Source organism: Manis javanica, chromosome 11 (genome assembly GCF_040802235.1).
Source record: "Manis javanica isolate MJ-LG chromosome 11, MJ_LKY, whole genome shotgun sequence".
In the NCBI taxonomy this organism is placed as follows: Eukaryota; Metazoa; Chordata; class Mammalia; order Pholidota; family Manidae; genus Manis; species Manis javanica.
The window spans coordinates 109,915,628-109,929,886 of record NC_133166.1 but is presented as its reverse complement, the minus strand read 5'-3'; the positions used below and the strand labels follow the sequence as shown (position 1 = coordinate 109,929,886).

Here is a 14,259-nt window from a genome sequence, read left to right as displayed (position 1 = left end):
TGATAAAGTGTCCCTCATGAAAATGACACGTGGGAGGACCAAAACAGGAGCTATTTAATAAAAAGGCTGGGGGCGTGGGGACGCAGGTTGCTCTGAATTACAAACTCTTCTGTAGTTATCTGATTCTGCAGTCTCTGCGTGTGCAAAAGCAGCAAAAAAACATACACGGAGACATTTATTTTTAGTTGTTTTCAAGTAACTCGTAAATGTCAAGAGCGGACGCCCACCCCTGTCACCGCCTTCCCAGCGACCCTCCGCACCCCGGGGCTGCTTCCCCGCCAGCTGCCCCGCTCGGTCACGGCTCGGGGGGCCTGGGGGCGTCTGAAACCGGCTCTGAAAGGGACCGGCGTCCTGGGGGCCGCGGGCAGAGGCCCCCTTCTCGGGGTCTTGCCTGCACCCGGGATCGCCCCTCTCGGCCTTCCGCCCGAAGGCCGCGGGCACAGGCTGCTGTCCCGGGGCCGCGGAGGCTCCAGTTTCTCCCCCGGTTCTTCCCGAGCTGGCTGTGGCGCTTGGGCTCCAGCTGCCTGGTTCTGTGCGGGCTGCACCCGCGCTCCGCGGCCAGGGCACGGTCCCGGGGCACCGACCCGGAGCCAGCGGAGAGGAGGCGCCCGCCGCCACCGCCACGCACGCGCACCAGCCCCGCGCGGCGCCTGCTGGGCCTTCCCGCGCGCCGTCCTTACCCGGCCTGCCCCGCGCGGCTCCTCCGGAAGCGGACCCGGTCTCCTCGGAAGCGGCGCCGCGGTGCACCTGCCGCGCGGGCTGGCGGCGTCCCAGCCCCGAGGGCAGGTGCGGGCCGGCTGCAGCCATGGCCGGCGGGCAGGACATGTTCGACGCCATCCTGATGGCGGATGAGAGGTGGGTGGCGGGGCGGGCCCCGGGGGCAGCTCGGGTCTGGCGTCGCCCCGGGCGAGTGCGTCGGAGGGCGGCTGGTGGCCCCGAAGGCAGCGGCACGTGTGGGGCGGAGATCTGCACCCCGGGCGGGCGCCCCGTGCCCGCCGCCCTCAGGCCCGCCGCCCCGCCCGGGCCGCCCCGAGCAGATGCTCGGCCTGGTGGCCGCCGGCCTCCCGGGAGCCCCGTCCGCGGCCAGGACAGACCTTTGCCATCTGGTCGTGTTCCTTGGCGGTGGGACAGACGGCGGCATTCACAGGCCTGCCGATAAACGTGTGCGGCGCCGTCCCTCCCCCTCCCGAGCCCCTGGGAGCGCGTCGCGCCGGGACAGTGCGGCCGCTGTGATTTGCTCTGTGGCTGTCTTCCAGGGCCCGGCCCGCTTGAGACCCAACGGATGTCATTTGAGAAAGTGAACATTTAACAATCACTCGCTGACGTTTATTTAGAGCTTACTGTGAATCCAGGGCTGAGCTGTGTTGTAGCCCCAATATCTGCTTCAGCCCTACTTGTGAAGTAGGTCCTGTCACTCACCCTGTTTTGCAGATGAGGGGGCAGGGTTACTCCCCAGGGTCCCACAACCCGTAAATAGGGGTGATGCACTGCCTCACTGGGGGCACCCACAGACTCACTCCTTTCCTCTTTGGTGCCTGGGGTTAAGATGGTGCCAGTTCCACCCCTGAGCCCTTAAAAAGGTCAGAGCCGTTATTATCCCCCAGGCACTGCATTCATGGTACATGTTGTGGTGATCTGACAGCATCTCTCTCTGCTGTTTCATTGAGATGTGATGGGAAGTCCTGCATATATTGCAGTTTTTGAAGTAATTGACGTAGTAGTAGGGCTTACAGCCTCACAGAACTTGGGCTTGCTAACTTGCTTGCAAAGACTAGAATCACCTAGGAGGTTTTGAAAAGTACATTTCTGGGGCCGAACTCTAGACGTGCTGGACATCAGGGGGCAAGGCTTTTGAATTGGCAACTTTAAATTGTTCCTGTGTATTTCTGATATTCTACCACGTTTGCGAATCACTAATTGATCTCCGCCTCCTCATTGTAGAAGAGGGAAACTAGGCTTCAGGAGGACAGCCGCTTGCCAGAGGAGAGACGTCGGAAGGGGAAGAGCTGGGATTGGAACCTAGGTTTTCCGACTTAAATTCTGTACTTTTTCTGCTTACACGGTGCCTTGTCCTGCCGGGTCTGGGTAATATAGGAGAGCAGAGTTTTTCCAGGAAAAATACTGTTGCGTTTGTTTGATCCAGCTTGCTTCTCGTCTGTCACAGGTTTCATGGGGAAGGCTATCAGGAAGGCTATGAAGAAGGCAGCAGTTTGGGGATCATTGAAGGAAGACAGTACGGCACCCTCCATGGAGCTAAAATTGGATCCGAGGTAAGCGGGCACTCCTGGTTAGAAATGAGTCCTTCCTTTTCATTTATAGTGTGTAATTTATTTTGACGATCAGTATGATTGAGCCATAATTTCAGGCTTCTTAAACCGGCGATAGACTAGTAGAAGGTGGGTGGAGAAATATTCTTAGTCGAGATCGGGCAGAGCATGTTGCCGTAGAGATGGTGGCACTGTGTAGGCTGGAATGAGAAAATGAGTCCTTGGTCGCCTCAGGTTACATCAGGGCGCCACCATGCTCCTCCTGTCTTAAGAAGAATGGGTGCCTTGTATCATGGGAAAATACTCCCTTTACATTTGCATTAAAATTCCATAAAATCCGTAATTTTCATTCTGTTGTGCCCTTTGTCCTAGAGTGGCCCTCAAGAATGACTGGCCCTGAATGGCAGAGTTTGAGGCAGTCATGATGCTCTTAGATAATGTGTTGCTGTAAAACAAATCGCCCTAAAACAAACCTATGGGCTTGAATCGCGCAGGTTCTGAGGTCAGGAGTCTAGAGGCAGTCGAGCTGTGTGGCTGTTGCTCTGGGCCTCGTGACGTCGGAGTCAAGGTGTCAGCCGGGGCCGCGGTCATTTGAGGCTTGGCCAGGGCTGGATGAGCCTTGTCTAAGATGGTGTGCCCACCCAGTGTTGCTCTTGCCCTGTGGACCTTCTTGGGGCTGTGAGCAAGTGACTCAAGACAGCAGGGCAGAAGTGATGCCGTCTGTTGTGCCTAAGTTCAGATGTCATGAGCTGTCTCTTCCTCAGCGTTCTGCTGCTACCCAGGCCGCCCTGATAAAGTCGGAGCCGACTGCACAAGGGCATGGGCACTAGGGAGGTGTCAGCCAGACCACCTTGGTATCCCACATGTCGGTGTCTGGCTTCCCACTCTTGACCTGAGCTGACCCCTGCTGGCTGGTGCCCACCAGGCACCCCCAGAGCAGCAGCGTGAGCGGTCCTGCTGCCCCCACCTTTTTTTGTCTTGAGAGTTTGAGAATTAGATCAAGTATGACTAGTTGCTTATTAATCTCACTCTTAATTTGTTCGGTAAATTCACAGATCGGGTGCTACCGAGGCTTTGCTTTTGCGTGGCGATGTCTCCTGCACAGCTGTGCCACGGAGAAAGACAGGTAACGTCTGAGGCTTTTTTCTTTCTCTGTGTCTGGACCAGGAGTGCTGATTCCGTAGCTGCCTGTGGACCTTGTGCCATTAAGGTCTCAATGTTTTTGTAGGTGAAATTGAGAAAGTGCCCAGGCCACACTTGAGTGTCGTTATGCGATGCACAGGACACAGTTAACAGTGCCTGCTCGGGTTCGGTGTTGCTGGGCACTGGTCATCACTCCTCGAGAGCTCCCCGGTCCCCTGCCTGTCCTCTAGAGGCCTCAGCACCCTAAGTGGCCTTTGGATGCCCTGCCACATACCTGTTCATGTTCATCTTTCTCCTGAGCTGCTCATGAACAGTGTACGGTAGTCTTGGAATGGCTCAGAAATGGTGACTGCAGTTGTTACCAGTTTTTTAATGTAGCTAACTAGGTGTGTTAATGAGGAAACGTATTTAATTTAGTCAATTTATGTCTGGTATTCGGAAGCACTAAAGTAGACGTTAGCTGTTATTTGCATTTGTAGCTTTTCAAACCTGCTCTTACTGTGTGCTGCCTACCGAAGCCCCTGCCCTGTCACCTCTGTCTTCATTCCCAAGCTGGAAACGAGCCCTTAAGAGAAAGGCACACCTGGTTTGCTGTCCTGCTGCCTCTGGGAGCCTGAACTCAGCTTTGGCTGGTGGCTCTGTGTCATTTTGTTGCTTGGTGGCTTTGCCTAGCCTGGAAGAGCTGCAAAGACAGTGGGTGACAGATGTCACACAGACAGACCCCCAGTCTGTGTGAGTCATTGTCTGTTTGATACATTTTGAATTTCTAGAATTTGAGCCTCCATATTTTAATAGAAGAAGGGTGCTTGCAGCCGTGTATGGGTGATTCTGACTGCATCGTCTGACTTGTCTGTGTCACTGGGCTACTCTGTTTACATGAGTCACTGGGAGCTGACCAGATTCACACGCTAGCCAAGGGGCACCGTGGAGGGACTCCTGAGGACTGTGGGGGTGGCAGGGTGACTGGGGATCTGGTTGGAATAGTGTTTGGCAGCTTCTAGGGCCACTGGGTGGCAGTCGAAGCCGAGCTTGGCTCTGCTCCAGTCGAAGGATGAGGGAGGCTGCTCCTGGAGTGTAGTCAGCCCCCTTCTCCCCAGCCCCTCGTGGAGGAGCGCTGAGCTTGGGCTGGGCTGCCTGCACCCCGGGCTGCCAGCCTGGGCCCCAGGCAGGACTTTCTTAGCTTCTTAAAGCGTGTGACCTGTGTGTCTCGGAGGAGGAGCAGCTGGTTGGCCTGGGGCTGGCTGCCACCCCCACCCCTCTGGCAGCGCCTGAGGGTCTCTGTGGAACACAGCCCAAAGTTCTGTATCTTACAGTAGTGGCTTACAGGTTTGGGATTTTATGTCAGCACAGTTTTTAAAAGAAGATAGAAGGCTGATGAGGGTTCCCTGCTTCTTTGTGTCCCAAATGAGGTGTAAAGAAAGCAGCACCTACCACTTGCAAAGGCAGTTTGTAAATAAGGGCTTTTCATACCAGAGACATGGCAGAGAGCACCCCCCCCACCCCGCCTGAAGCGGGGGCCTTGTGGCAGGGGACGGTAGCTTTTTGAGGAGCGCTGCCGTGCTGGTGTTCCCCACTTGGCAGCTTGCTGAAGCTTTATGCCAGCCATCACTTGACCAGGCCCGAGCTCCGGGGCTCCGGCGTCGGCACTTGTGTTAACATCAGCTCTGAACCGTTCACACCCTCCTCACAGGCACTGGCTTTGACAGTGTGCTGGGCTGGGTGTGCTTGGAGTAGCTTCACTGACCAGAGAAGAATGAGTTGTTACTTGCAGAGTTGAAAATAGGTGGTATTCTTACGTTAGAATCCAGCTATTTCCCACATGTTGGTATCTGCCTTCCATCTCCCTGGAAACCGAGTCCTTTGTTGCTTTAATTAAGTTGCTGTGACCTTTGACAGTTTTGTATTTTCTCAGAGGGGTAGCCGTCATAGTTCTTGTAAACTGACTTGCCGTTGGCACACTTCACTCACATGTGTTCCTAAAAACAACAAATATTAACAGGTAGGTCTTGGCCACTGTGCATGGCTGTTGATCCTTCATCCTAAGGATAAGTTCTTTAAAATTCCCACTAATTAAATGTGTAGTGTATGTGGTCTAGGGGAGGGCACTTGTCGGGATCTTTGTATTTACCCAGATGTGCACATGTATGACTTGTCCCCCTCCCCAGGAAAGCCCTGGCCTCCAGGGTCCAGGGGAAGTGAGGAGACGAACATTTATCGAGTACCTACTCTGTACTAGATCCTGGGCTTTATGTAGATTATCAATCCTCCTAGAAGCTTGTGAGGTCGCTGTGCTCTCCCCAGGTCACAGAGAGAGCCCGCGGCTCAGAGGAGCCAAGTGCCAAGTACCTGAGAGTGGCCGTACCCAAGGCCGCCTTTCCCAGGGCCATCCTGCCAGCAGCGCTCTGTCTTCCTGGGAAAGAGGACTGAGCTCAAAGACCATATGCTTATTTCTGCCCTCTGGAGGGAGGGGGCTTGCTGGTTTACCTGCCACTGAACCCCCCACAGGCTGTGAGCGTGAGTTCCTAGGCCCTTGGAGACCCCCCCGGTCCAGCACGGGCTCGCTTGTGCCCAGCACCATCTCTTGTGTCTAGTTGCATCTGTCCCCGTGTCTGACCAAGAGAAGTGGTGCTCGGTGTTCTTGTAACGGGCTGCCTCACCCCCTGCGGTCCAGCTGGGACCCGGGCAAATTGAAGCTCCGTACACCTGATGGCGAGGCGTTGGGTGTGGGCATGAGCACGTTGCTAGGTAAATAAATATTATTTAGTGTAACGAGAAAGTGAGTCATCCAGCTTCTGAACGCAGACATGCTTAGCATGCCCGTTGCTATTAAGTAAGTGATCGGCACGGTTGTTTCATAAGCTGAGCCTGTTGTGTACATAGGACTAAAAGTCTTTATTTCTGTGCTTTACAGCAAAAAGATGAAGGTCTTAGAATCGTTGATTGGGATGATTCAGAAATTCCCTTATGATGACCCTACTTATGATAAACTTCATGAAGACTTAGACAAGATCAGAGGAAAATTCAAACAGGTTTGTCCTCTGCTGCTTTTTGGCAGGCCTGCTTTCTCCACCGGAGCCGGGGTGCAGGCCCTGGGGGCTCACGGCACAATGGCCTGGGGCTGCAAGTGCCTTGTGAGCGGGCAGGAGAGGCGAATCAGGTTCTGTGTCTTGGTGCCTGAGCTGAGGAGAGCCTAGAGAGCAGATGTCAGGACTTTGAGGGTCGGCGGTGCCGAGAAAGCTGTGGCTGGAGATGGAGTCCTGTTCTGATTTGTGAGTGAAAGTACACGAGATTTTTTAAAACCGTCTTTTTTCTTTTGTGTTTTCAGCTTTGTTCATTACTAAATGTTCAGCCGGACTTTAGAATTAGTGCGGAAGGTTCTGGACTTTCATTTTGAGGATGACAGATGAACAAAGACGAGACATCAAGGAACAGATGTCCATATGTTAAGTGTTTAAAAGCGTGATTAAAGGCAAAACAGTGATGGGGTATTCATTGTTGTGTGGGGACGGCTCCTGTGCGGCTGGTGAAAGGGCTTCCTTCCCCTGGGGTCTGCCCTCGTCGCCCGAGTGCTCCCACGGGGCCCCCACAGGCCTGTCCTTTGTCGGCCTGTCTGCTCTGCAGCCTGGGGCCCTGGCAGAGCCCGCGCAAGGCCACTTGCTCTGGTCCCCTCCAGCTGGGCAGGCCTGGCCGGTTCCAGACCGGGGTTGGCTTTGGACAGGTTACCCTGAGCCTGGACACAGCCCGCAGAGGCACAGCATTTTGAAAAATGAAGCAACCGGATTAATGAGCTCATTTACCAGGCGGAGTGCAGGTACCGTAGCATTTATCGGCCCTTCAGATATGCCGGGGTGTGTGGCATGCTTCCTGTGTCTTATATCAGCCTGTAAGGTCTCACTGTACCGATGAGGCACCTTGGGGGCTGCCCAGGTCAGGGCACCCGGCCACACACAGGACTCTGGCCCCCGTGCATCTTGTCACTGTCAGGTGCTGCCTGCTCTGGGACATGTGCTCACACCGCAGACCTGGGGTTCCTGCCTTCCGGTGCAGAGGGCCCAGCCCCACCTGTGGGGCCCGGGACAGTGTGCTGTGGCCAGTGATGCAGGCATCTGGCTGAGAGTGAGAGGCTGCCGTGCGCTGAGAGAGCCTGGACGTGCGCTTGGCACTAACTCCATCTGGGGGTGGGGCATCGCAGCATCTGCGGGGAGCAGTGGCCCAGGGGAAACACTTTTAGCTAAAGACAGAATGATAGGCTACATTGTATATGTGGAACCTTTTGGAGCTTGACCGTGAGGAACCTGCTTTCTCCCCTCTCACGTGATTTGTCTCCCGCTGCATTTTGAAGGCACCACATCTCCCCGGCGAGGCACAGCTCAGAGGGGCAATTGTTCCGTCCGTGGCTGTTGGCGCTTCTCTGCCATGTATACGTGACTGCATGTGTCTACACCCTCAGGAACGCGTCCTCGGGGTGCTCATGTCCCCCTTGGCACACTGACTGTCCCCAGCTGCGCCTGGCGGAGGGAACAGCCCACAGTGAGAGCAGCAAAGGGGTGGCCAGGAATCCGCTCCATGAGTGCATTTTTAAAATCATTCCAAGTAGTGCTGCAGTGCCCGGGCTGGCGGTTTGCAAGCCTTCGGGCGGTTGGCCGGGGAAGGGGTGGGCGCGTGTCCCCCTCATTTGGTGCCTTTCAGAAATGCCGAGGGAGGGAGGAATGGTTTTTGTTTGTTGGAGGACAGGACTCTGGCTGGGGCCTGGGCACTGCTCACAGGGTTGCTGTGTGTGTTCTGCACCTGCCGCCCCACCTGAGTTCTGGGTGCGCCGCCTCTCACAGTGCCCTTGTTCCAGCTGCTCCCTAGAGCCACAGAGGCCAGTAGCATTATCCTGGGTGGCGGGCAGGGACTTCTGTTGTTTTTCTTGGGGGATTTTGTGTTTTCTAAGTTACCTGTTTTGATAATGTATTATCTTAACAACTGGACAAAAAAATAAACAGCATGTTTTAAAGCAGGTCTTTCTGGGACTGTTTATAATGCCACAGCCAACCAATTCGTTCCTTTCTCCAGGGTATTTGGGATCTAGGAGCGGAGGCAGGCTGCGTCCTGTCGGCATGGCGCAGCACGGGATGTGACTCCACCCACGTGTTCCATTAACACGTGTAGAAATGGTCACTGTGAGGGAGGGGTGCCGTGATGTTCGGGAGACTGCCTGTCAGCAGCTGCCCTTGTGTTTCCCCTGCTCCAGAGTGACTTGCTCGCTGGCGCCTCCTCACCCATAACGCACCAGGTGTCAGCGTGAGCAGCAGGCAGCCGCAGCCCCCCGTCAGGCAGGGCCGGGCCGCCCCAGTGGACTTGGCCTGTACCTGCCTCGCTCCTTCTTGGAGGACCAGACCCGGTTTCCAGGAACCCTTCGTTGCCCCAGACAGACCTCCTTGGTTACAGCACAGACAGCCCACCTAACAGTCACCCCTCCCTGTCCCCAGAGATGCCACTGGCAGCGATTGGTCCAGGGATGAGCATAGTTCCTTTTCCGGCTGATTAAATGGTAGTAGACATGTTCTGGGGGCTTCTGGGAAAGGGTACATCACTCCTGAAACAGGAGATGACGCCTCTTCTAGAAGTTGTTTCATGGGGATGCTTGGAATTACTACAGGCAACTTGCAACCTGGCTGTGGATGAATCCCCGCCTGGGCAGGCAGAGCTGAGCAGGATCCTGGCCCTGGTGACCCCCTCCGGCGGCTGAACTGACCAACCCCAGAGTGGCTTTGCTCACGGGTTTCACTTCTTTCAGCTGACGGATGCCCTGGCTGCTCAGGGCCATTGTTGACTGCTTGCTGTCCCCTACCCCTTACAATCCCATCCTGTCCGGTCCCATTCCGTCCACCTAGTTCACCGGGATGTGAACCTCTGTGCAGGCTGGCCTCCGGTCCGGAGCTCTCTGGGTCGGAGTCTGTCCCTTCCCAGTGGGTTCATCGTTCTCCCAGGGCTTCGGCCTGCTCCCTTCTTCCTGTTGGAAGCTCCCCATGTTTCATGGCACTTCACTGATGAACTTGTGCCGTGTGACAGGTGCCACAGATGGGGTGCCTCAGACCGTGCATTCACTCTCTCCCAGTCCTGGGGGCTGGAGGCCTGAGATCCAGCTGTGTGGGGGGCTGTCCCCACTTGTGGCCTGTCTCCTTGGCAGTAGGTGGCCATCTACCTTTGGCCTCACGTGGCTGTCCCTCTGTGCATGTCTCTGTCCTGACCTCTCTGATAAGGATGCCAGTCATTTTACCTTAATTACCTCTTTAAAGACCCCATCACCAAATGTAGTCACATTCTGAGGTCCTGGGGTTCAGGGCCTCAGTATATGAATTTTGACACAGTTCAGCCCATAGCAGCCCATGTGATGGCTGCTGGGAAAGACCTCACTCAGCACTTGGGGGAGTAGAAAGCCACTCCACATGAAGGCTGCAGTTGCTTCCTTTTATTCTGGAATGTCGGTGATTGGGAACAAGCGGATTGATCAGTCCTCCATCTAAGCTCGCCATTTTGGATCTACACCCAGAGGCGCCAGGGAGGCCAAAGGGAAGTGCCTGACTGCAGGCCCGGCCGCTGTCCCAAAAGAAGGCCTCACCTTCCTTTCTATTTATTTCACATGCACCCCACTGGTTTTCTCCACCAAAGATTGGGAAGAAAGGATGAAAAGTCTTATTTACTGCAGGGCTTCTGGTGGCCACCTTTACCTTCCCCATGACCTTGAATTGCCCGCTAATCCCGTGGGGTGGGACCGACAGCCCAGAAGGATGCTGGTGTCACGGCGCAGGACCCCGCTGGTCTCCGGCCCCAGAAGGCTGCTGCCCTGGCTCTGTACAGGGGCTGAGAGGGTTTGCCAGCAAGGCCCACCCTGCAGGGCTCAGCCCCCACTGTTTACATTGGAGATGCACATGAAACCTAGGAAAGACAGAAAACACTCAGACACTGTTACAGTCAAGAATCTTTGAAAACCAAATGACAGGAAGCCCATACCAAACTGACTTCAACAGTAAAGGGAAGTGAGTGGCTCTAGGACAGAAGGGACCCTCACTTCAGGAGAGGCTTGATCCACAACTCGTCCGGAGAGCTGCAGCTTCTGCCTGCCCTCCCGTGGGCCTGGCCCTGTGCTCAGCCCCTGCCCCGTGTCCCTGCGAGTCCTGAAGAGCAGGGGAGCAGCCCATTCCAGAGGCGCGGGAGGGTGTCTGTGTGTGTTTCATTGGCACTGTTAGATTCCTCATTCACCCTTGACCCTGCTGTCTTTGACCCTCCACCCCCAGGTGGGGCTGGGAGTGCTGTTGGTCTGAGCCCATTAGTGCCTGTCCTGGAGCTGGGGTGGGGTCATTCCACACAAGCCAGACCTGAGAGGGGTGGTCTCGGGGGGCCGTCAGCACTGGGAGGGAGCACTGGTGCCGGTGTGAAGACCAAGGAGGAAGGAGGTACGGCCATGGCCCCCACCCGGAGGACCGCCGCTGGCACTGGGGGGCCTCTGTCCTCACCTGGCGGTGCATGGGTTGGTGAGGGTGGTTATCCTGACTGGGGTAGGTGATGATACTTTCCAAGAACTCTGTGTACCTCATACACACCCAGTTCTGTTCTGGGCAGTGCCACAGTACTAAGGGTAATGGGTGGGGAGACACCCTGTTCCTCCCGGTTCTGTTCTCCTGGACACGACTGTCCGTGTTTTACAGAGAAGATTGGGGCTCGTGTAGTGAAGCCACACGTCTGCAAGCTACAGAGCTGAGATCCAGCCCCTGGGTCTTTTATTGCAAAACATATGCTGTGTGTGCGCATGTGTGCTTTCCTTTTGAACAAAGATCGTGATCACCGCAGACGTCCACTGCCTGTGTGCCTGGCTGCCCTTCTCCAGGCCAGCCAGCCAAGTTGCTGCCCTGACTATAGGGATGGCTGCCTTAAAGCCTTGGATGTGGGTGGCCTGACCTCACCCTGGGCGTCCTGGCAAGGCAGGGCCCCAAGTGCAGACACTGGCCTGTCTTGGGTGGAAGTCACCGGATGGAGGCTTTGTGTATTTTTTGCACGCCTATTTCTCAAGACCACGCCTTTCCTTGCCAGCAGCCAAGCCGACAGGAGGGCAGGCTGAGAGACACGGGGCCACCCCCAGGCCTGGCTTGATAGTTCCCGGCTGTGTAGTCTTGGCCCAGGCATTTCACCTCTTTGGGCCCTGGGTTCCTCATCTGCCACAGGGGCTGGGGAACCACCACACTTAGCCCACGTCCCGTCTACTGCCCACTGGGCAAGTGGGACACGCAGACGTGGCTGCTGCTGTTGGGCAGTGCAGTTCTGGAGTTGGGTGGAGCCCGCGTGGCCAGCAAAGCCTCGGACCCTCCCTTTGGACCTCCATGGAAGAGTCTACTGGCTCTCTTGGGGGTGATCACGTCTGAGGACGTCAGCTCTGGGGTGCCTGCTCACCAGAGTGCCCCTTGCTTGTTACCAACCCCATGAGGTCGTTGCAAGATTTAGGGTGAAACTACAGCTGGCACTTAGCACAACGCCTGGCACCTGGTATGCGCTTGGTGACCTTGAGCTGTTACCCTGTGATTGAAGGAGGGGAAGGACAGTGGCCCTGACATGCTTGGAGGGCTTAGGGTCCAGACGGGGGGTGGTCCTCCTGCGTAGACCACCAGCCCTTGAGGAGAGGGCCGTTCGCTATGAATGGGAGGATTAATGGGTGCTGCTTTCTTTGATAGGCTCAGGGCTCGTGGAAGCCCCTTCAGCAGAGGGCTGTGTATCTCTCTCCCCATCCTCTTCGTGTGCCCCAGTGAGTGCCGGTAGCAGTGCCCCCGGATATGGGCCTCCGGGCCCGCAGCCCCGGCGCTGCCCGCCCACTGTCCGCTGGCTATTGTCTGCTTGGCCTGCAGTGTGGCTCAGGCTGGGGCCAGCGGGCAGGGGGACTGTGGGAACGGATTAGAGTCCCTGGGCTTGCTTCCCCCTCTGCATAAACTCCTGATCAAAGACATTCCTGGGATGACAGAGCCCTGTGTGCTGCAGAGGCTGCCCGTGTGTGGACTCGGTGCCCTCGCGGGCCACAATGTGGCGCCAGCGGCCGGGACTGGCCTCGCAGTATGGCATCGGCCCCCACCAATGTAGAGCGGAGATGTGCAGGCAGCGAGCAAGGCTTCCAGGGGGCCCCAGGCGGGACAGGCTCCGCCTGGCAGCCCAGCAGTGCCTAATGCTGCCCATGCAGCCACAGCACCCTGCCCTGGGCCTCCTCTCCTGCTGTGGTCCGGCATGGAACTGACTTGCCTTCCCATGGGTGCTGCCCAGGCCCTTGGGACCACCTCCCCCTGCTCCGGCCCCCCTGCCCTGGACTCCTTATAACACGAGGTTTGCCCTCTGCTGGGTCAGGCCTGGCCATCTCTCTGCAGCTCATGTTGTAGGCTGGGGCTGACCTATGTGAACTGGCTTGCCCCTCTGTCCAGCCCCCATTCTCAGCACCGTTTGCCCGGCTGGGAATAGTGGGGCAGAGAAGCGCCAGTGCTGGGAAACACCAGTTCAGTGATGGACCTTCCAGAGCCACCTGCCTGGGCCTGGGTGGGGCGTGCCCCTAGAGGGTCCCCGGAGCCTTGAGGGAGAATGGAGGAGAGGGCCCTTCAGGCACAGAACTGGAGGCAGGAAGGAGTCTGGTCGGTGGAGCAGCCCTGTGGGAAGACACTCTGTGGCTGGGGGGTTCTGGGGCGGGGGCAGATGGGGCAGATCCCAGGACGAGACTGGAAGGGTCGTTGCAAGATTGGATGGGGCTGGAAGGAGCTAGAAGCCCATGGAGGGTTTGGGCAGAGGGTTGTGGGGCTGGGAGGAAGGGCAGGCCCTAGCTGAGGGCCAGCGGGGAAGTGTCGGAAGGCTTTGTCTCAGAAACCCCTCGGTGTCCGGTTTTTATTTTTGCCACATGCACAGGGCAGCCAGGGCCCCCAGCCAGGGCAGCGGTTCGTGAGCTCAGGGCCCTCGGCAAGGCGCCCCACAGAGCCTGCCTCGTGCTCACAAGGCCTCACGGACCCCCTCCCTCGGCCTGCATCCCCCGTGCGCTCTGCATGCGCAGCTCGCCCATTCAGGCCGCCTCCCGGCCCCTGCACTGCATGGGGCACTGCCTCCTGCTCCACTCTTGTCCACCTGCTGCCGCCCAGACGGACCCTGTCTCGGAAACATTGAAAACCGTCCAACAGCTCTGCAGACTTAGCCCCCAGGGGCTCACCTCCCTGCGTCTGGCTGCCTGCCTCATCTCCCCAGCTTCTTGCCTGAATCTGATGCCGTCAGATTGTTACTCCTGCTCCCCTGAAGCTGCTTCTCCAGACAGTCCGAAGCCCCTGTAGGGTCAGAGCCACCATGGCTGCCTACTACATGTGTGTGGTCTGGAGACAGGGACCGCTTGTGTCCCTGAGTACCCCGTGCTTGCACACCTGGCTTGGCACTAGGGCTGAGCCCCTGTGACGGTGCATACCTGGACCTGGCTTTCAGAATTCCTCTGGCCCCAGCTGTCCCTGCTGCATGGGACCCCTTTCCAGATGCCCTGCAGGCCCCTTGGGAGCCTTGCCTCATGCCCTCCCCCCACACGACCTGGGGCCACCTCTGGGAAGGCAGCACGTCTGGCCCTCTCACACCTGACCTCGTCCCAGCTCTGGCCCTGGTGTCTGTGGAGACCCAACCCAGCCAAGCTCATGGGTTCCCACTGGGAGCCCCAGAGGCCCAGTGCACAGCAGACACTTCCTAAAGGCCGTGGCAAGTGACCTGCCAAGTACAGACATCCTCGCCTGTGACTCAGGCTTCCGAGTGGCTCCCACGCACTCACTGCGTCCTCCGACAGCCTGGGGTGTGGACACAGGAGACCCCCCAG

At 57.2% G+C, this 14,259-nt stretch overlaps 1 protein-coding gene across 1 annotated transcript; it reads left to right on the top strand.

Moving 5' to 3' along the window:
• Nucleotides 1-672: 672 nt before the first annotated feature.
• Nucleotides 673-6,891, top strand: LTO1 (LTO1 maturation factor of ABCE1). The gene is made up of 5 exons (XM_037011402.2): nucleotides 673-855; nucleotides 2,165-2,270; nucleotides 3,323-3,393; nucleotides 6,322-6,439; nucleotides 6,736-6,891. The coding sequence occupies exons 1-5, from the start codon at nucleotides 806-808 to the stop codon at nucleotides 6,802-6,804; spliced, it is 414 nt and encodes a 137-aa protein (XP_036867297.1). The 5' UTR covers nucleotides 673-805; the 3' UTR covers nucleotides 6,805-6,891.
• The last annotated feature ends 7,368 nt before the right edge of the window (nucleotides 6,892-14,259 follow it).